Below are 22,781 nucleotides of genomic sequence, written 5' to 3' on the forward strand. Positions count from 1 at the left end.
CCTCCTAAACCCTGAGAACTGTGAATGTAACCTTGCATGGCAAAAGAGAACTGAGATGGGTAGAGTATCATGGATCATCTAGGTGGACTCAGGACTCACAACTTCACAACTCAGAAGTTACACCCCTCCCTGTAACAGGGAAGCAGGAATGCCAGAGTTAGAGTTCTGAAGATGCTATACTGCTGGCTTAGGAGATGAAGGAAGGGGCACAGTCAAAGGATGCAGACTCCCTCTAGATGCTGGAAACGACAAGCAAGTATATTCTCCCCTCCAGTCTCCAGAAAGATGCAGCCTTGCCGACACTTTCATTTTAGTGAATGAGATGCATTTTGGACTTCTGACCCCCTAGGACTGTAAGATGATAAATTTGTGTTGTTTTAAGCCACTAAGTTCATCATAATTTGTTACAGCAGTGACAGGAGATTATACAGCTATTATCAAGAGTATGGGCAAAAGATTAAGAATCTATCACCTAAGATTAAGAATCTATCACCTATAGATCTTTGCTGAAAGAAATTGCTAAGAATACATGATTTTCAGTACCAAAAAAATCAAACCTGAGAAAAAGAATGGAATGAAAGAAACAATGGAAGTACAAGAGCTGGCAGGGACACAGGTGGTGAAGTACTCCTTTGCTGCTGTTGGGCGGACGGCCTGGCCAGTGTTCCCTGAAGCTGCCCTGGAGTACTTGGTCAAAGCAAGACTCTGAATCCCACCAGTTTCACTCCTGGACATGTGATCCTGAGAAATTCCCACCAGGCCGGAGGAGACACAGGGACTATGCCCTGCAGCATTGTTTGTGGTCATGGGAAGTGGGAAGCAATCTGATTGGCAGCGGCTGTAAATGTAATAGGTGGGTCACTACAGAATGCTAGATGTCCTTAGACACACAGGACCAGATGTACACACAGTCATATGGACCAACCTTAAAATTAGAGTGCTGAGGAGAAAAACATAAGAGAAGGTGACAGCACAATAACATTTAAATAAATTAAAAGTAATGCAAAACACTATCTTAGGACACGCACAAAGTAGGGGGAAAGGGATGGGATATTATAGGGGATAAATTATTTATAAGTAATAAATTAAAAGAGGGACCAGTGAATGTGACTGATGAATATAATTATCTTCTCTCTCTGCCCTGAGTGCCAAATTAGAACAAAAAAAGCCAGGCATGGTGGTACGCACCTGTACTCAAGCTCAGCTCCCAGCTACTCAGGCAGCTTGCTACACAGGAGGATCACTTAGTCCAGAATTCAAGAGTTGAGTGCACTGTGATTACAACTGTCAATAGCCACTGCATTCCAGCCTGGGCAACATAGCCAGATCCCACATCTATCTACCTCTCTATTGATCTCTCTCTCTCTTTCTCAATCAATCAAAAAGAAAGTAAATGACACAAGCCAGGAGCATGAGGGATTAGGCAGAGGGGGAAAGTGAGACGTTGGAGGGATTTGGCACTAGAGCTGTCAAACACAAAGAATGTGCACAGAAGCAGGTTTCCAAAGTGCTAGTAAATTCCTCGAAAACGTGAGGCTGGGCAAGTATGAAACAGGTCAGCTATGCGGATGCTTCAATCTCAGGACAATTGTGGGAGCACAGACAAGAGTCAGCTGATGAAGTCATCTGTGAATATGGCTCACAGATGAGTGACCAGCAGGAAGGCAAGGTGGCACCAGAGTCCTAAGCAGGATCAGAAACATTTTTATTAGCCATAAAAGAGCCTGTTCCGCTGATGATATGTAGCAGTGCTCACTGAGTAGTTGTAATTTCAGGTAATTAGGTTGTAATTCATAATTTCACTGTGTAATGGAGCTGGTTGAGATGAGATGATTTCCATACTATAGAAGGGTGAGAATCACTAGGTTGGGAAAGCTCTACTTAATGAGCTTCATGCAGTTAGTCCCTGTGTAGTTTTTGGAAAGCTGCCGTCTCAAAGTCCAGGGTTTGTAGATATTTTGCCGAGAACCACACCTCTTATTGGAGACTTTATATGATTCTTCTTAGAGCCCTCAAATAATCAGAACCTATTTACAGCAAATATTTATTTCTTCCTATAAACTGAATTTACATGGTGTTTTATTGTTAATGGCAATTTTGAAGAGACCACAAAATAGAAGGAAAAAAAATCCATCAGCGTTTCCATTTCTCGGTAAGTGTGATAGGTGTGCTATTTTCTCTTTTGTTCTATAACACACTAAAGTACCTGGATATGATTATCAAAAGGGTTGCATCGGAAAAGGCCAGCATTTTGGCAATCTTCCTTTTCTTTTCTTTTTGTTTTCTTGTTTGTTTGTTTTGAGACAGAGTCTCGCACATCACCTGGGCTGGTGTGCAGTGGCGTGATCTCGGCTTGCTGCAACCTCCACCTCCCGGGTTCAAGCGATTTTCCTGCCTCAGCCTCCCGAGTAGCTGGGATTACAGGCGCTTGCCACCACGCCCAGCTAATTTTTTGTATTTTTAGTAGAGATGGGGTTTCACTACGTTGGCTAGGCTGGTCTCGAACTCCTGACCTCGTGATCCACCCGCCTTGGCCTCCCAAAGTGCTGGGATTACAGGCATGAGCCACTGTTCCAGGCCAATCTTCCTAATTTCTTACCAGCTTTTTGACACATTGAGTCAGCTTCTTTCATGACAGCCAAGAGCTAGCCTTTAAGCAGCCTGGCTTCCTCATAGGTCCAGGGAGGCTGGGGTGAGTAAGCAAATACTGGTGCCCACAGCCAGAGTTGCCTCACAGTCTCCGTGGCTCAAGTGTGTGTAAGGCCCTCGTAAAGTAACTGGGAGCTGTGTCCACGGAAGCGGTGAAAGAACCAGGGTTCTGGGAATTCTCTGCTTTGGATTCCCCCTAAAACTCCCTCAGTCTACAGAGAGGAGGGGAACACAACACCGGACTCAGGTCAAGGTAAACGCACGCATACCACCAGCTTCCTCTTTTCTGCAACAAGCTCATGGTACCTTCACGTAGCATTAGAATGCCAGTAGAGTGGGTCTGTGAAACCCTAAGGAATCTGGCCCCCACGTTGCTGTTTAACCCACTGCTGGTTTGCATGGGAGTGGGGCTAGGCTGAGGACAAGCGTGGACCGAAGGCCACAGGAAAGTGGTCTAACCAACAGAATAATGACAACTGCCTCCCCTAATAAAGCCACCAGATCCCAAATTTTGGTACCTAGAGTTAACATCAATGTAGACTTGGGCAAGTTTGTTAAAGCTTTTGTGGGCCTCTGTTTTCCCATCTCTAACAAGGGTATAATAATAGTACTTACCAGCTAGGATTCTGGCAATGATGAAACAAAATGCGCATAAATCATCGCCCATCACAAATAAGTGTTTGAAATATGTTCTGGGCTGGCAGAGCGTGGTGGCTCATGCCTGTAATCCCAGCACTTTGGGAGGCCGAGGCAGGCAGATCACGAGGTCAGGAGATCAAGGCCATCCTGGCTAACACGGTGGAACCCCGTCTCTACTAAAAATACAAAAAATTAGCTGGGTGTGGTGGCAGGCACCTGTAGTCCCAGCTAATCCAGAGGCTGAGGCAGGAGACTGTTGTGAACCCAGGAGGCAGAGCTTGCAGTGAGCTGAGATTGTGCCACTGCACTCCAGCCTGGGCGACAGAGCGAGACTCCGCCTCAAAAAAAAAAAAAAAAAAAAAAAAAGAAATATGTTCTGGGCTATTGTCATAATTTAGGTTTTCAAAATTATTTATTTTTAGAGTTTTAGAGACAGGGTCTTGCTATTACCCAGGCTGGAGTACAGTGGTGTGATCATAGCTCACTGCAGACTTGATCACCTGGGCTCAAGCCATCTTCCCACCTCAGCCCCCTGAGTAGCTGGGACTATGGGTGCACACCATCACATTTGGCTAATTTAAAAAAACAATTTTTTTTTTTTTTGGTAGATAAGAGGTCCTGCTATGTTACCCAGGCTGGTGATTTAGGCTTTGACTAAGTCCTGCTTTCCCTTTAGAAGTATCTCATTTTAGTCTGAGGAGGGTCTAATGTGAGAGGGGTTCAGTCTGCAAATGTTCACAGAATGTCAATACTATCAATATTATTAACAGAGCCTTTCTTAAAAATAAGCCCTACTGAGCTTGCACTGGTAATAAGCAGCTCCCTGTGGAAGTGATTTCCTTCACGGGGTGAGCTGGGGGATTTGGAAGCGTGCCAGGCAGTGCCTCCAGCCTTGGGAGCCCCAGGGTGCCTGCACCCTGGTGGACTCCACCCTCCCTCCTCTTCTAGCTCAGATGACCCTGGTGAAGGGACAGTACAGGGCAGGCTCCACAGAGCAGGCAGCTTCCCCAGGAGACGCTGGGCTCATCACTGCTACATGGTGGGCCCAGGAGGAGCAGGCTGGGCATGAGGAGAAGGCAGAAAGCTTGCAGTTCTTTCTCTCAGTTCACCTGCAGAGAGGAAGTAGAGGACGCTTGGAGAAGCTCTTGGCCCATGTCCAGTGGGTGACCAGAGGACACTGCCTCCCCCTTCCCTGTCTCCAAGTGCTGACCATGATCATGATGTGGGGGAGTGTGCCGTGGTGCTACACCCCACTCACTGACTCTGGCTCATGGAAAGGCCTGGACAGACATCCTCTGAAAGAACTTCCCAATGATTCTGACACACACGTGTGGGGTCACCACAAGATGGATGAGTGAAACTGCCTGTTTCTCTGGAACTCTGATTCATGGCCAAGCTTGGCTGGTATCATGGTCAAAGCATGTAAATCAGCTGCATCAGAAACTTGTACTGTTGAACCAACATCCACATGCTCCTCCAAGCTCCTAAGCCCCTTTATGGTTAGGTAAAGCCATTTGCCTAGTTCTGGTCAACAGGCAGGGCGCAGAAGCATTTAAATGCTGTGGTGGATGGAATACTATGCAGCCATAAAAAAGGATGAGTTTGTGTCCTTTGTAGGGACATGGATGCAGCTGGAAACCACCATTCTCAGCAAACTATCACAAGAACAGAAAACCAAACACCGCATGTTCTCACTCATAGGAGGGAGATGAACAATGAGATCACTTGGACTCGGGAAGGGGAACATCACACACCGGGGCCTATCACGGGGGCAGGGGGAGGGATTGCATTGGGAGTTATACCTGATGTAAATGACGAGTTGATGGGTGCTGACAAGTTGATGGGGGCAGCACACCAACATGGCACAAGTATACATATGTAACAAACCTGCACATTATGCACATGTACCCTAGAACTTAAAGTATAATAAAAAAAAATAATAAAAAAATAAATGCTGTGGTGGGAGCTTTTGAGTGGGCTCTTAGGTGGTAGACGGCCAACAGTCTGAGTTTCTGAGTGAATGTATGGATCAGAAATGTGCACCTGTCCTCTAACCTGCATTGAACATATGGTACGGGCAAGAAACAATGTGCCATGCCACTGAGATTTGGGAAGTGAACCTGTTACTGCAGAAAAACCTAGCCTCATACTGACTAACATACCAGTCACACAAAAGAGCCACCTGAGCCTCCTATTTGGAAGGAGCACACTGAAGCCAGACCCGGCTCCTCTCAGCTCCCTCCCATGCAGCTAGATGAGAGCTGGGGAGAGCTAAGAGGAGCAGTGTTGAGACAGAGCTTGTTTTTACAGAACTTTTATGGATTTAAACTCAGCTAATATTGGCATCCTCTTCCTTATCCTGTAAAGAAATTCCTATGAAGAAATGGAACAAATAAGAAATGAACAAAGTTCAATAAAGGACAAAAAAGAAGACTCAGTTTATATGTGAATACCAAACCGTTAAAAGCTGTGAGATACAGATCATTCTCTATGATCCATACTTTTTTGTTTTTGCTTAATTTGGAAATTAAAGAGGACAAAGAAGAAAAAAGCAATCACATACTTCCACTGCCCAGATTTAACCTGTTATATTTTAGCATACTAGTGTCCTCTCTATTTCTATGTATATACTTCTGCATATGAAAAATTATACAACGATATGAATACATTCATTTAAAAAATAAATTAGAACATTATAGAGAAGTTTAAGGTCCCTTTGAGGCCAATATAACATATTATCATTATGATGTTTGTTTATATTTTTCTGGTCTATTTTCAATATTTTTATATACACACATATGAATATCTATGAAATGGAAATTTATACAGCTAGAAATTCATAATAAGGTACTATTTTGCAGTCTGCATTTTCTCTATATAGCCCTGTGGTCGAGAAAAGCAACACCGAGGGGAGGTAGAGTGGGACCAGCTCAGATGGGACCACGGCCAAACAAGGCTAAAGGAGATGTGAGGGAAAACACGGATGACTATTTAACCTCTATAAGATCACGACAGTTACACTTCCAGGCTGGTCTCAAACTCCTGGGCTCAAGTAATCCTCCTGCCTCAGCCGCCCAGAGTGCTAGAAATATAAACGTGAGCCACTGCACCTGGCCAAGGGTGACTTTTATTTGGTTCAAAATAGCATGTCTCCTTGTCTCTTGAATTGACTGTGGCAATGAAGCCAGAAGCCAGACTCCCAGGATGACAGAAGCCCGGGAGAGACAGATGGAATTCATTCCCAGACACGCAGAAAACACCCAGGTAGAGCACACTGTGTAAGGAAGAAATTGTTAACACCTTATGACATGAACATGCAGAAGAATTTTGTAATTCTGAAGAATTCCTACAAAATCTCAGAAGGAACTGATGTGGCCGATTTGTGTTCAAGTCTATGATTCAGTGGGACACAGTTTCATGTGCCTGTGGTCACATCAAGTTTGCTTTGCCAAACACAGTGCGGAAAGCACAGATTATTTTTGCCACATCGTGGTTGACTTAAACAAAGTAGCTAAAAAAATGGGAACAACGTGGAGAAAGTGGTTCCTGCCATCACGCGACTCTCTGGGGAGCTCTCAGGGCACTCTCTGTGTTTACCTGTCCCCACCACTTGACATATACCTTTGCAATGATCTGTTTACTTGCCTGTCTCCCCAACATCCTTGAAGCCAGGGACTGTGTCCTGTTCATCATTGTAACCCCTCTGCCTGGCACAGAGATGACCGACCATGTTTATGAAATGAATGAATGAATAAAGAATAAAGTACTTCCTTTCTAGAGTAATTCTCCCTTGCCTACATTAAGCCCACTTCTTCATGTGTGAGGAAATACATGGCTGCATTACAGAGCATACAGAAATAAATGATTGCCTCATTCAATAATGAACTAGGACCAATAATAAAATTGCCTGTTGTTCCTTAGTTACTGCTCTGCCACTAGCCCAATTTGTTAACTGACTACATTAAAGATCTAATTTAATTAAATCTTGAACAAAGCTCAGAAGATCTACAGAGAGCACTTTGCTTAATTACAGGCGGGGTTCAAGCACCAATCCTATTGATCTGGTCAGTTAAAATTCTATACAATGAATGTGGGCAAAGAAAAAAAGAAAGTGGTCCCAGCTGCTCGTCAGGGAACTTTGATGAACTGTGGATTCAGAGCTGCTATAAAGACAGCAAAGGCGAACCAGCCTTGTACTCTGTACTGTCATAGGGATGAACAGAAAATGGCACCTCAGTTGCTCTGCAGAGCTACACATCGTGAAGAACAGAAGACAATGACAACCACAAAGGACAGATCCCTCCTGAGGGAAATAAAGCACACTTGGTGGGTGGACGGGTGGCGGCTGGAAGAAGACTTTCGGCACTAAAAGTCTAGTAAACAGGCATTCAAATGCATCTAGTACACTTTTTGAGATCCACACTCATCTTGAAATAAAAAGAAATAAATCCAATTCATGGTATGTATATACATTCCTGAGAGTATCTCTAGTTGAGGAAGAAATAAAAGTTAACATCATTTGAAGGTAACTGAAATAAAAACTATATAAAACCACACTAGTTGCACAAACTTATAAAAGGTAACAGATGTGACTGGAAGAAAGGTTTTGACTAAAATGTGTCTATGTGTGCAGGCCTGTATGTGTGTGTGTGTAATTATCCAATGTCCACATTAGAGTTCTTCAAACATCTAAGGATTCCTATTTAAAAAAATGACTGAATGCCAAAGACTCATAGGGACTTGGCAGGTCAGGCTATGCATGACCCAGGCAGTCTGGCCCCACAGCCCTGGTACCTAGTGCAGTGCCTCCGCACTGTGCTATTCTAAATACTGACCTCCAGAGTTGGAGAAAACAATGGAAAGTGGGGAAGGGGACTTTTTACTTTTTGCTAGTCAATCAAGGGCTGGCAAATGAGAGAAGAAAATTCATTCTAAACCACAATATGTAATTACACTGAACACCAACAATTTCCCTCACAAAACATGCACCATCAGAATGCACACGCTAAGAGTAAGTACATACCTAATTAGGGCATCAATCATAATCATCGGGGAGTATAACCCAGGAAATTACAGGTGGCGTGAGCTTTAGTGCTAAGCAAATTTCGTCATGTTGCCCAGATAAAGCCTTTGCTGACTGGGATGATTTACACCTGCTGATGCAAGGATGGAGACTGGCATCCGATATAGCTGCATACTGAAAATATGCTTATGCACGTGAGTTAAGACAAAATGATGTTCAGATATGAGAGGCAGTAGTGCCAGCCTTTTAATTATGACATTAGCACACATGAAGAAGAGTTGATAACATTTAAAAATAGTAATTTCTTCCATATTTTTCAAATGAGGAAGAGTTGATAACATTCAAAAATAGTAATTTCTTCCATATTTTTATATAATGGCAAGTAAGAACACTTACTAATGGATTAAAAACAAAACAATGTACACATCCCAAGATTGTTGAAGGATAGAAGAGCAAGTTATTTACAAGGTCTTTTTTACGGCTAAGGGAGCAAGAGTAATGGTGAAGGATGATGAGACCCACTAGATGTATTTTTCCCTTTTCTTTTTTTTTTTTTTTTTTTGAGATGGAGTCTCCCTCTGTTGCCCAGGCTGGAGTGCAGTGGCATGATCTTGGCTCACTGCGACCTCCACCTCCCAGGTTCAAGCGATTCTCCTGCCTCAGCCTCTCAAGTAGCTGGGTCTACAGGCACACAGTACCACGCCCGGCTAATTTTTGTATTTCTAGTGGAGACGGGGGTTTCATCACATTGTCCAGGCTGGTCTCGAGTTCCTGACCTTGTGATCTGCTTGCCTTGGCCTCCCAAAGTGCTGGGATTACAGGCGTGAGCCACTGCGCCCAGCCAGTATTTTTCCCCTTCTAAGTCAACTTTATCTGTGTACAAAATTAGCAGTCAGAGAACAACTAGAAAACAAGCTTCTAATATTGCCAAGACGGAGAAAGAGAGTCAAGTAAGTCTAGTAATTCAAAGTGAAGTTCAGAGGGAAGTGTTTGAGGAATTCATTGCTTTACCCCCCTACCCAATCATAGATCAAACTCACAGCCAAACACAGAAGTGTTTGTGGGTTCCTGGGATTAAAAACTTCATCTTGGAAAAACTAAAGGCTTTAACAATTCTGCCAAACATTTCTATCCTGAAACATCACCTCCTTCAGTAATGGATACATGTCCTAAACAAAATGGTACTCAAACTAGATCAAGCCCTAGGGTGAATCGCAGGAGTCACACGTACACATCTGTAAACACAGAGACATACACATAATATGCACGCTTAAAGAGATGCACATACACACATACATGCATGCACACAATGTATTTTAACTTCAGTAAGTCTGCACCAGGAGAGATGACATTCTACATTAGATTCAGTATAAGTAAATGAGAGCAGGTGCTATAAAGCTAAATAAAATTTTATAGAAAAAAATTAAAAGGGGCAAATTCGATATATTTTTCAAATTCTAAAGACTATTAGTTTATCTTAAAGAACATTTTAATTGAGCTTAGAAAAGACGTGTTTACCCTGGAAAGTTTAAAATCACTGCCCCGATGTAATTTTATCAACCAGTCAGATTTAAGATTCCAGAGAAAAGTGTGTGTTTTTTTTTTTAAAATCTTACCTCTACACCTTAGCGATTTCAAACTACTTTCAAGAATGACTTCATAACAAGAAAGACACAGTGATTCCCAAGATTACAAATGCCACAAAATTCTCACGGTGCCCTTGGTGCTACACATCAGCCTCTCTCAGCCCCATGCCCGGGAAGGGCCTAGCCATTATGGATGCAGCACGCTCACCCTCCTCCGGAGCCGGTCCCGCTCTTCCCGGATGGCATTCATGGTGGCCTTGGTCCGGTTCAGCTCTTCCTCTTTGCTGCACAGCATGGCGGTCAGGCTCTCATTCTCTTCCCTCAGCCCAGCCAGCTCCTTCTCCCACCGAGACCTCTCTTCAGCCAGGTTAGGATACAGGTCCCGGCCAAGCACCCCCTCAATCTCCTCAACTGTCTGTAAAACACAGCCCCAAAGAAAAGTCAAGTAAATATCCTTGGGGAAAGGGGATGGGAAGAAAATAGGCTGAACAGGAATAAATGTCCACAGAGGAGTGTGTTCTAGAACCACTTTGTTATTAACAGTGATCATGACTAGGGATACCCCAAAGTTATCCTGTTCCCAATTTCAGATGAGGCTCTGTCACTTGCCTGGGGTACAGTCTGTGTTACCCAGCAACCTTCAGAGTAAGAAAAACAGTGAGTCCTCTCCTGGCAGCTGAGTGTCTGTGGTGCTAGCTGACACATCCACACAATGCTTATTTCCTTCACTTGAGTTCTAGAGTTGGTGGATACACACAGCCAGGCAGAAGGCCATTTAGTGATCCTGGTAATGTGAGGACAAACATGAGGTTGTAAACTGCATACAAAATCTAACTTGAAGCTTCCTAAATTATAGGCCTCCCACGTGCCAACTCAGCGATAAGATAGGTCACATTACCATTTCCAGCTTTTAGTGCCACATCCAAATTCAGATGGTGCAAATGAGGTTCAGTCTCAAGATGTGAAAGGCAAAAATAAACCTCATTGACACAGAAAAGAGGAAGCTCATTGTGGAGATTTCTAAGACAGCAGGGATTAAATTAATTAATAACACAGCTTCAAAATGGAAAGGAAAATCTTAGTAGCACATACAGAGCTTTAAAAAATTCATTTAAAAACATTTAAAGGAGAAGAAACATGCATAATATTAGGAAAAAAAGGAAGAAGTCATTCTGCTTCACATTTACTGTCCTTTGAAAAAGGAAGCACAAGCCAGTGGATAATGAAACAAGAGGGAGAATTACTATGCAGAATACTATGTGAAGAGATGGGATAAGAAACCGAAGGCTGGCCGGAGGTGGTGGCTCACGCCTGTAATCCCAGCACTTTGGGAGGCCCAGGCGGGTGGATCACCTGAGGTCAGGAGTTCAAGACCAGCCTGACCAACATGGTGAAACCCTGTCTCTACTAAAAATACAAAAATTAGCCGGGTGTGGGGGCGTGCACCTGTAATCCCAGCTACTTGGGAGGCTGAGGCAGGGAGAATCACTTGAACCTGGGAGGTGGAGGTTGCAGTGAGCTGAGATCACGCCACTGCACTCCAGCCTGGGCGACAGAGTGGGACTCCATCTCCAAAGAAAAGAAAAAAAGGAAGAGGAGAGGAGAGGGGAGGGGAGGGGAGGGGAGGGGAGGGGAGGGGAGGGGAGGGGAGGAGAGGATGCCTCAAATACTAAAAAACATCACTCTTAGATGCTCATGTTGGTTCTCAAATCTTGCTGCCCCTTTCCCCATGTGCTGCTTTGTCTTTCCTTTAAGTCTGGAGACTCTCATCCTGCTTGGCTCTGCTCCAGACCCTGTGGCTTTGTCCCTAGCTGGTTGATAGAGGCCCTTGGCCTCCTCCTTCCCTCTCAACCCCGAGGCTCGGGCTAGACCCAAGTTGACATTACAATCAAATATAGGGCCCAGGAGATTCCAGAGAAAGAAATACCAGCAACTGCTTCTCCCTGCCCTGAACCATATCAACTGCATATTTACAATTGAGATGAAGAAAGATGGAAAACCAGCAGTGTTACAAACATGTATCATGGTTTACCTTGTGACACCACAGTTCTTTTGCGCAATCCAGGATTCCTACTGACAGAAACTTAGGCCTACATTTTCTCTTTATGGGCTCCTCCTAGACTTTTAAATTTGAATTGCTATGCCCAGGTCACTAACTTATGTCAAAGGAGTATCAAGATACTAGAGGCCTAGTATCAATAAGCCTTGACTTTCCCGTCATTCACAACAAGTTTGTGCAGATGCAAAAAATTCCTCTTACCATCTCAAACAGCAAGAGGAATTGATGAATGGACTCCTGAAATTGTATAGAGGCCTTAGAGCTTTTCCAAAACTTACAGCTTAAGAGCGCTCTATGATGAACCACACTAAAATGACATGGTTCAATACTAGCAGTCGAATCGTTTTCAAGTAAATTGTCCTTTTTACTGCAAAGCCAGTGAACCTGACTGCTGACATCATGACTTTTTCTGAAAGAATTCAGCCCAACCAAAATTTCTAGGGTCCTCATTTCTACCCCATGGCCCAATCTATTGTATGGCTCTCATGGAAACTTTCATCCCTAGTAAGTATTTAAGAAAACTGCGCTTCAAGAGAAGGATTGGACCATTTCCCTTTGAGAACCTCACAGAGCCTCACAGAGGGCGAGGAAGGTCTACCTTAATCGCCAGGTCGCAGTGCTCGCTGGCCGTGGTGAGCTGCTCGATGTGCCTGTCTACCTCGGCCACGGAGAGGCTACAGCTGCTCTTCTTTCTGCCGCAGACGACATTCTCCAGCCCCGTCAGCACCCTCTGCAGTTCTGAGTTCAGGTCACTGCAGTTGTCTGTGAGTGAACGAAGACAAAATGTGTTACACAGGGCAACAAATGCTCTCTGTTTTGCTTACCATGAGGGACCCATTCAGGTAACGGGATGGCAATGGAGCTTGACATTTCAAAGCTCATGCCAGCCTGCCTAACCTCACAGGCACTGCCTCTGAGGCTTAGAGCCAGTGCAAAGCTCTTTTTATTAAGCAGTTTCAGACGATGGTCATTTTCTGAATTCTCTTGTCTTTCACTCAAAGCAGCCACATCTTGAGTTTCTTTGGTAAGAACAAAGAAACGCCCAGAAGAGGCTGTTGGCACTTCCAGAGCCTCTGGTCAACCTGTCTGCTCAGTCATTCAGACAAGCACTAACTGCGGAAAGATCCCGTAACTTTACTAAATGTAACAAAAAGTCTCAGAATGAGCAGAGATGCTAGGTATTTTGAAAAACAGAAACTGTGTAAGAGATAGTCCTCGTCCTCAATGAGCCTAAAACCAAGACTTTTCCATGACAGAACCAATCAATATGCTCCACCATTGCAATTTAATCCATGTTCTTTCATCGGGGAAAAAAAAAACTGTTCTAACAAATTCCTTATTGTTCTCCAATAAGGCAACCAATTCTAATCATTTGATTTTGACTTAAAAACTTGGGTTGCTTTGAATTGCTGGACATCCAGGGCCTGGTCAGAGAAGTAAAAAAATAATTATAATGTGACCCAGATGTATCTCAGAAGACAATTTTGTTGGGGAAAAAAAACTCCCCTTAAAGTCAAATACAAAGTTTGTAACCAGCTATTTTGGATTCTGTCTATTGCCACGCCATTCAATTATTGTTGCAGGGCAGATGCTGACTGATTATATGTAATCTTTCAGAGTATATTCTTCCCATCCATCCAGCCTGACCCTGCATGAAAGTTGCTCGGTGTCTTCCATTTTCTTCTTCTCTGCTGCATGCTTCCCACCACAGGTTCCATGGACTAAAATGGTCAACTGCTTTTGGGACTTACCTTTGGAAGGCTTCAAGAAAACTCTTGGCACAACAGGAACAGGACTTCTCAGAATGTTTTAGTCAACCTCATCTGGTCACCTCTATCTGTAAATTACCTAAATCTAGAGAGATCAGCCTAAGGCTTTCACTCCAACCAGTACACACAACTATTCCACCTGCTTCTCAAACCTGTTCCTCCCTGATCTTTCCCATTTCCATGAATAGCACCTCTATCCACCCAGTTACTCAGGTGAGCTCTGAGGCAACCTTCCATGCCTTTGCCTGACATACTAAATCCAATTCATCTTGTGACCACAACCTCCAAAAGTTATCATCAAACTAACCTCTTATTACCATCTCTACTGACACGATCCTGCTTTAAGCCATCATCATCTCTCAACTGGACCACTGTAAATCTCCTACCTCCACTCTCCCTGTGGTCACCAAAGTTAGCCTCCTAAAAGCACAGATCAGAACAAGTTATTTTTCTAGCTCAAACTGTCTAATGGCTTCCCATCATCATTCATGTAAAGTCCCAACTCCTTACCAGAGTCTGTAAAACTCTGCATGATCAAGACTGATGTGCTCAGTTCAGGCTGCAACATGTTCCTGGGGAGCTTTTATAAACTACAGATGCCCAGGCCCCACCCCAAACCAATCACAATCACAATCTCTGGGGGTGGGGCTTGCACAATGGCAACTTTAGGTTCCTCAGGTAATTCTACTGTGCAGTCAGAGTGAGAACCACTGATCCGATCTTGCCTCACCCGACCACCTTCCCCTGTTCACTATGCTCCATTCACACTCCTTCCCCTCATTCACTATGCTCCATTCACACTCCTGGCCTTCTTTCTTCCCCTGGAATATGCCAAACTCCTGTCTGCTCCACGGGTTCCTTTTCCTTTGCTGTTTCCTTTGTCTAGGCTGATTTCTTAAAATTTTAATTAAAAAAATAAAAATAAAAACCCTCCTTTTTAGAGACAGGGTCTTGCTCTGTTGCACAGGCTGGAGTGCAGGGGTACAATCCTAGCTCACTAAAGCTTTAAACTCTTGGGCTCAACCTATCCTTCTCCCACCTCGGCCTCCCAAGTAGCTGGGACTACAGGTACACATCACCACAACCAGCTTGTGTTTTTATTTTTGTGCAGAAATAGGGTCTATGTTGCCCAAACTGGTCTCAAACTTTTGGCCTTAAGCGATCCTCCTGCCACAGGCTTCCAAAGTCCTGAGATTATAGGCATGAGCTACCATGCCTGGCCAACCAAATTTCTACATATTGTTCAGCTCTCAGCTCAAATGCTACCTCCCAACAAGCTCTTCCCTATCTAAAGCATGGAGTTTCACCTCCTCCCTTGCCCAGTCCCTATCTTCTTATCCTATTTTTTTCATGGCAATTATCGCTATCTGATTTGACTTATGTGTTTGTTTTCTCTCCTCTACTAAAACATAAGCTCCAGGAAAGAAGGGACTTTGATCTTCCTCACCATTGTATCTCCAACACAGAATAGGGTAGGCAGTCAAATATTATTTTTTAAATGAGCAAAGGGAAACACCACATCACCATTTATTTAATAAACAGGAAGGCTATAAACAGACTCTATAACAGTATGTTTTTCTTTTTCTTTTCTTTTCTTTTTTTTTGAGATGGAGTCTCACTCTGTCTCCCAGGCTGGAGTGCAGTGGTGCAATCTCAGCTCACTGCAAGCTCCGCCTCCTGGGTTCAAGCGATTCTCCTATCTCAGTCTCCCGAGTAGCTTGGAATACAGGTGTGTGCCACCACACCTAGCTAATTTTTATATTTTTAGTAGAGATAGGGTTTCACCATGTTGGCCAGACTAGTCTCGAACTCCTGACCTCAATGCTTTTGTTCCTTGTTATGGACCTCGACTTGAGCTGCTAAGAACTAGGATGCTCATCACTGCAGAGGCCCTCTGGAGATGGAGGAGGGTGGACACCACCCACTGGAGGCAAAGGACCCAAGTGAGGAGCAGAACTCCTCAGAGAACACACCAACCAGCCTCTGAATGACCATGTACCCTCTGGTGCAGGTCTCCTGGTATCCAGAGCTGGTGTGAATACGCTCTCCTGAGTTACGTGCATTAAGTGCTCATGAGTGAGATGCTCATGAAATATTCAGACATTCTGTGCTGATTTCCCTAGCACAGGTCCACCTGATGCAATAATCACACTGGAAATGTCTGCTGAGGGGCTCTCACAGCAGGGCCGGAGGGGTGGCAACAGTTGCTTATTGAGGGTGCTGGGTTACAGGCAGCAGGAAGAGGGGCTAGGCATGTGACCAGTATTTCTTTCTCATACTTAAATTAGGCAGTTGCCGAGCCCTGACTCAGGCCAGAAGCAGAGTGCAAAGACGGGTAAGAGACTAACCTTAACTGTGAGAGACTCCCAGATTTACAAGGCCACTGCCCCGCTTCTCTGCTGCCCACCACTACTGTAAGGAAAGTAACCATAGAGGCCAGGCGCAGTGGCTCACTCCTGTAATCCCACTACTTTGGGAGGCCAAGGTGGGTGGATCACCTGAGATCAGAAGTTCAAGACTGGCCTGGCCAATATTGTGAAACCCCATCTCTACTAAAAATACAAAAATTAGCCAGGTGTGGTGGCACACACCTGTAATCCCAGCTACTGGGAAGGCTGAGGCAGGACAATCGCTTGAACCCAGGAGGTGGAGGTTACAGTGAGCTGAGATTGTACTCCAGCCTGGGCAACAGAGCAAGACACAACACTCTATCTAAGAAAGAGAGAAAGAGAGAAGGAAAGAAGTAAAGAAAGGAAGGAAGAAAGGAAGGAAGAAAGGAAGGAAGGAAAGTGGCCAGGTGTGGTGGCTCATGCCTATAATCCCAGCACTTTAGGAGGCCAAGGCAGGCAGATCACGAGGTCAGGAGTTTGAGACCAGCCTGACCAACATGGTGAAACCCTGTCTCTACTAAAAATACAAACATTAGCAGAGCACAGTGGTTCATGCCTGTAATCCCAGCTACTCAGGAAGCTGAGGCAGGAGAATCGCTTGAATCCGGGAGGTAGAGGTTGCAGTGAACTGAGATCGAGCCATTGCACTCCAGCCTGGGTGACAGAGGGAGACTCCGTCTTTAAAAAAAAAAAAAAAAGAAAGAAAGAAAGAAAGGGAAGTAACCATAGGTAACACAGTGCAGACACAAGACAGAGAGTTGGCAAGATGTGAGGTCATTTATGTTGATGCACAGACTCTAAAGAGTATCTGCCCTTCAAATCAAGAAGGGCTACACATGCTTTCTTTGGTCACAGGAAGCTGAATGTATAAAAACACAGGTGGGGTGATGAACCCCACAAACTCCAGTTTGTGCTGCAGAGCTCTGCACTGTGGCTTCACATAGGCCCATCAGTGCACTGTGGCTTCACACAGGCCCACCAGTTAGCACTTGGCTGTCCATTGCTATTTTTCCCTGTTTGGAGCCTCACGGGAGGATGAGGAGACTGGGCCACCTGGAGCAGGTATTCTGTGTCCCCTGTCAAGGTACTATCTCAAGGTACCAAGCACTCATCACCACTCATCCCCAGCATCCACATGGCTCCAGAGAGAACTGTCTTTCAGAGTCTGTGGCATAAGGTGCCACAGTAGGTCCTAAGTATGGGAGCAGAGTTGCTGAATCATATGGTAATTCTATGTTTAACAAAAACAACGAAAAGCAATGACTCAAATAATTGTACCCCAACGTTCATAGCGGCATTATTCACAGTAGCCAAAAGGTGGAGTAGCCCAGGGGTACATTGACAGATGAAGGAACAAAATGTGGTCTCTTAATACAACGTAATGTTATTCAGCCTTAAAAAAAGAAATAAAATTCTTTTACATGCTACAACATGAACCTTGAAAACATTATACTAATTAGAATAAATCAGACACAACATGACAAATATTTCCACTAATACGAGGTATCTAGAAGAGGCAACTGCGGAAACAGGAGATAAAGTTTACCAGGGGCGGGGGTGATGCAAGAATAGGGAGTTATTGCTTAATGGGTACAGAGTTTACGATGGCATGAAAATGTCCTGGAAATGGGTGGTGGTGATGGTCACATTAACTCTGTGAATGCCACTGAACTGTACACTTAGAAATGATTACCATGGTAAATTTTATGTTTATGTTACCACAATAAATATAATAAATGTATTTCAGTGAGTAAAATGAGGAGATATAAGCAAATAGGCATATGAAATGGAAAACAGTAACCTTCAGGAATGGCAGTACATTCAGAAAAGATTTGAGGTATTATAATTTAATTTAAAAAAATTTTTTCCCCTGTGGGTTGGAGAGAAGGAGAAGGAAGAAAGAGATACGGGAAGTCTAAGGACGAGGGGGAGTAATGTACTCTTTAGGAAAACCCTGGCCCCCACTGCCACGTAACTCCACGAAGGGCAGCTGAGGAAGGCCCACTGGCTTTCTCCTTCAGCCTCACTGTAGTTTATTTTTTTATTTTAAAAATTATTATTATTTTTTTTCCAGAGGCAGGGGTCTCATTACGTTGCCCAGGCTAGTATCGAACTCCTGGGCTTCAATCCTCCCACCTCAGCTTCCCAAGTGGCTGGGATTACAGGCGTGAGCTACCTGTGCTGTGCTTTATACATCAAAGGAAACTGCTACTATGTCCAGGAGACAGAGAGGCGGCCTTTGGTAGCAAATACACATTCCTTTAAGTGTATTTGTACTGTGCCTCTTTCCAAAGAATTTGAGGTTGCGTATCACGAGCAGCCACAAATAAGGGGAAAACACGGTGACTGGATCCAGGAAAGGCTGCGAGCAAACGGAGGCTGACCCAGCTGAGGGCTGACTCCTCCAGCCAGCCTTGAGCTTCCTGGCAGCCTGAGCAAATATGAATTATCTCCTGACAGAAAGGAGGAAGCATTCTGGTTTCACAAGGGAGACAAGGTGTTTTTGGCAACAGAGACTAGAAGGATTTGGGTACACGGTACTTCATACGTGGTGTGAAGTGATGTGACGCCAGTCTCCTTAGCTAGTTTCACACATATGCAGATTTCATATGGTTTCTTCTTATGCTAACCTTCAGTTAAAATTAAAGTTGCAGACCATTTAAAGTACAAGATAAAGGGAACTCTGGGGAGCACTAGGCTCACATAATCTTGGCACTCAGTCTTCCAAGTTGTCTGATAAGACTGAACAGGACCCAGAAGACTGGATGGAATGGACCTCCCCGCTTTGTCCAGCAGATGCAAACCAGTCATCTGCAGCCAAAGATGTGCTTGCATATGGGGTGGGGTTATGGTGTCTGGCGTGGTCTTTTTTTAATTTTTAAAACAGTTTTTGAGTTAACTGTCAACATTTTAAAAATTGCTAAAATTTATGGCTATTCTTGTAAAATGAGAAGATCTGACAATGCTGGGCCCAGCTTCTCAACCACAGCCATCTGCGGAGGGGCCAGCCGCAGACCCCGGGACTCCGCACGCCCAACCCACGGTGCTCCTCCGCTCTGCCCGCCTCCACCCGAGTCAGTGGCTCCTCCTGCCCTTTTCCTCTTTTCTAAATGCAGTTTTCCTCAGTTGGCCTCCTGATAAGAGCTCAAGAATACACAGCTCAGGTTATATTTTTCTAATGAGAACCAGAGCCTTAGGTTTTTATGTTGCTGTTTGGGGAAAGACCCACATACGGCAGGTTCTCAAATAACATTTTGTTCAACATCGTCTCATTATAACATAGATGAGGAGGGAAACACGGATTCCCAGCTGGGGCCACTGTCTGTGTGAAGTTTGCACATTGTCCCCTCCCCATGGCTGTGTGGTTTATCTTTGGGTATTCCAGTTTCCCCTACACCCCAAAGCTCAGCACGTTCGGTTCATTGGTATGTCTAAATAGCCCCAGTCAGAGACAGAGACAGAGACAGAGAGACAGAGAGAACAAATGTGTGTGTCCTGCGATGGGATGGCACCTGGCCAGGATGGGTTCCCATCCAGTACCCTGAGCTCCCGGGATAGGCATCAGCTACCTGCGACGGTGACCTAGAATAAGGGGTTAAATAATTATCTCCCTTATTTTTATTAATCTGCCCTAAATGTACATATAGCTCAAGTTTATTCCCACGTTTAATATTAGAAGTGTTTTGGGTCTCTATTTAGAAATTCACTAACATTTCTGTGACCACAAATACACTACAGGAACTTAACTCTTGATTATATGAATTAACCATAAATGTGGTATCGTTACACGTCATTTCATTTAAGGTTGCATTTTCCAGGAACCTATCAATGACACTGAGGACTTACTATACTTTGGAAATCTGGAAAGGAGGTAAGAGGACATTCATGGCTATGAAAACTAAGAAGGCTAATGAGCCTTCTTGCTTAAACACACACAGTGGGCAAAGCTGATTTTCTTCTTTCTCACTTAGGATCAGCTATGCCTATGACCAGAGTTGACACCATTAACTACGGCAGAGTTGGTTCATTTTGAATCAGGTGTTAAAAGTTGCTTTTTTAAACAAACAAGCCCTGTGAAAATCCTAAGTCAAATAAAAGTGCAGCTCCAACAACTGAGATGTTACAAACACTCTGCTAGTCCACCTGATTCCAACCAAGCAGTCCCCTCTTTACCAGAATGACTTTGCTCCAAAGTATGGTTCCAGCTTCCAAAAGCACATGTTCCTGGGGATCGGTACTTGCTTCACACTAGTAGTTAGGTATCTGCCTGGTTTGGAAGCCTTCCATGCTGGGTCTTGATTAAGCTTTGCCTTTGATACGGCTTGGGTTTGTGCCCTTGCCCAAAAACCATTCTGAATTGTAATCGCCAGTGTTGGAGGAGGTGCTTGTTGGGAGGTTACTGGATCATGGAGGCAGACTTCTCCCTTGTTGTTCTCGTGATAGTGAGTTCTCATGAGACCTGGTTGTTTAAAAGTGTGTAGTACCTCCCCTTTCTCTCTTTTTCCTCCTTCTCTGGCCATGTAAGATGTGCTTGCTTCCCCTTCACCTTCTGCCATAATTTTAAGTTTCCTGAGGCCTCCCCAGTCATGCTTCCTGTACAGCCTGTGGAACTGTGAATCAATTAAACCTCTTTTCTTTATAAATCACCCAATCTCAGGTAGTTCTTTATAGCAGTGTGAAAACGGACTAATACAGCCTTGAAATCTCATTTTCCAGGAAGCCTTCCCAGCCCTTTGGCACTCAGCCCTAAAAGTTGATGATTTCATTCATTCAACAGTGTGTTCCCAGAGACTCACAGTGCTGGGCATGGAACGTGTGCTCTACAGACACTGGATGAGATTAACATGTAAAATCAATGGAAGACTTTTTATAAGCCAACTTTTTAAAGTCCCAAGTTTTTGTTAATTCACTTGTTAATCAAGTATCATCAAATTTAAAACATATCAAATGACATTATCACAGCCTGCTAATAAGGTAGAAAGCTTTCAATTAAGATCCCCAAGGTAGAAAGCTGTCAGTGAAGTTAGAGACATAAGCCACTGAGAATTTTAGCCAGGCTAAGAAACAGAAGCATCTGTAGGCCTGCTACAATGTGTGCTGTAGCAGGATTGGCCATTCACCATATCCTTGCCGCCTCCTGAGGGCCAACGCACACCACCCACCCCTCTTTTCTGACTGGGCAAACACCATGCCTGGTAAAGCAATTCAAGGTGGAAGAGAGACCTACAGATTCTTTCAGCATCAATACAGACTTTCTGTAAAGGCAAGATGTTATATCCCAGGGATGTAACAGTTCAGATCTTGTTGTAGCTCTACAGCTGAAACCAGGAGGGCTGTTGTTTTTTTTTTGAGCATTCCTCTGTACTCTGCATACAGCAAGGCCCTCTTTAATTCCACTGAGGAACAAACACAAACCAAAAAAAAGTAACATAGAAAATTAGAAAACAGAATAGTCATCTTTTAGGGCTGAACACCAAAGAGAAGACTGAAAGGTCTGGGAGGAAGGGAGAAAGAGTATCCATAGAGGTTACCTCTTGCTTTGTGTCCCATGTTGCCTCTGTCTACCTAAGACAAGAAGACTTATGAGAACAATGTTGTGGTAGTTTAAAAACTCCTCAATATCACCTGTAATGGACAAAATGACATTAGGACCCTCCTGCTGCAACATGGTAATGAGGACCATAACCCACATATGTTCTTGCAAAAAAAAAAAAAAAAGTTACCCTCAAATCTTATAAGAAAACAATCAGATCATCAGATTGAGGGACATTCTATTATACCACCAACTGACGTCCTCAAAATGGCAATGTCACGAGAGACAAAACAGCAGGAGGGAGGATCTGTTCTAGATTAAAGGACAGTCAAAAGACATGAAAACTACATATAATGTGTGAGCCTTGACTGGATCTGGGACTAAACAAAAGCAACCAAGGACATTAATGGGACAACTGGGGAAATCTGAATATGGACTGTGGATTGTCAATGCTTCATCAGTGGTAAAATTCTCAGGTGTGATGAAGGTACTGTGTTTATTATAGGAGAAGGTTCCTTCTTGAGAGGTTTATGCATATGGCTTTAGGGGGTGAAGCATCATGATGTCTGCAACTTTCAAATGGCTCAGAAATAAACATATACACAAACACAAATGTGAGCAAGAGAGAAAAAAATCAAAATGTGGCAAAGTGTTAACAATTGGTTGATTAAGATGAGTGGTTTATGGAGGCTTGTTTTACCTTTTCTGTAAGTTTGAAGATCTTTAAAATAAAAAGTTGAGAAAACACTAAGCAAGAAGGTCTCACATGGTCTGGATATGCTGCAGCGGAGATTTAACATGGAGAGCACAACATGACCAATTCTCAGTGCAGCCACCAGAACAGGAGAGCTCTCCTGCAAGTATGCCTACCACATCCAAATGATCACCAAATACACAGGCACAAGTTGACAGGGACAGGAGGCAGAGAAATTCTAGGCAGAAAAGGGCAGGGTCCCTGGTGAAGCCCCACCCTGAAGCCTAGAACCATGGCCCAAAGTGAGAATATGCAACCTTTTTTCCCCACTGGAATGCTACCTTTTCCAAAATCACCCATGGCCCACCCCACCCCCCATCCTATACCCATAAAAACCCTGACCCAACTGGCAGAGAGCAGAGAAGGGAAGAAGAAGAGA

The 22,781-nt window shown here is 44.1% G+C and overlaps 1 protein-coding gene across 6 annotated transcripts in view; it reads right to left on the reverse strand.

Annotated features, from left to right (window-relative positions):
* The window catches only part of MCC (MCC regulator of WNT signaling pathway), a 475,249-nt gene that overhangs the window by 65,389 nt on the left and 387,079 nt on the right, over window positions 1-22,781 (reverse strand). For all 6 annotated transcript variants that reach the window (XM_005557529.5, XM_005557531.5, XM_073994065.1 and 3 more), the window contains 2 exons: window positions 12,555-12,718; window positions 10,106-10,312 (listed from right to left, as the gene is read on the reverse strand). In XM_005557529.5, coding sequence (XP_005557586.2) covers window positions 10,106-10,312; window positions 12,555-12,718 — 371 coding nt within the window. The remainder of the gene's footprint in view (window positions 1-10,105; window positions 10,313-12,554; window positions 12,719-22,781) is intronic.

The sequence above is a fragment of the Macaca fascicularis genome, chromosome 6 (assembly GCF_037993035.2).
Source record: "Macaca fascicularis isolate 582-1 chromosome 6, T2T-MFA8v1.1".
In the NCBI taxonomy this organism is placed as follows: Eukaryota; Metazoa; Chordata; class Mammalia; order Primates; family Cercopithecidae; genus Macaca; species Macaca fascicularis.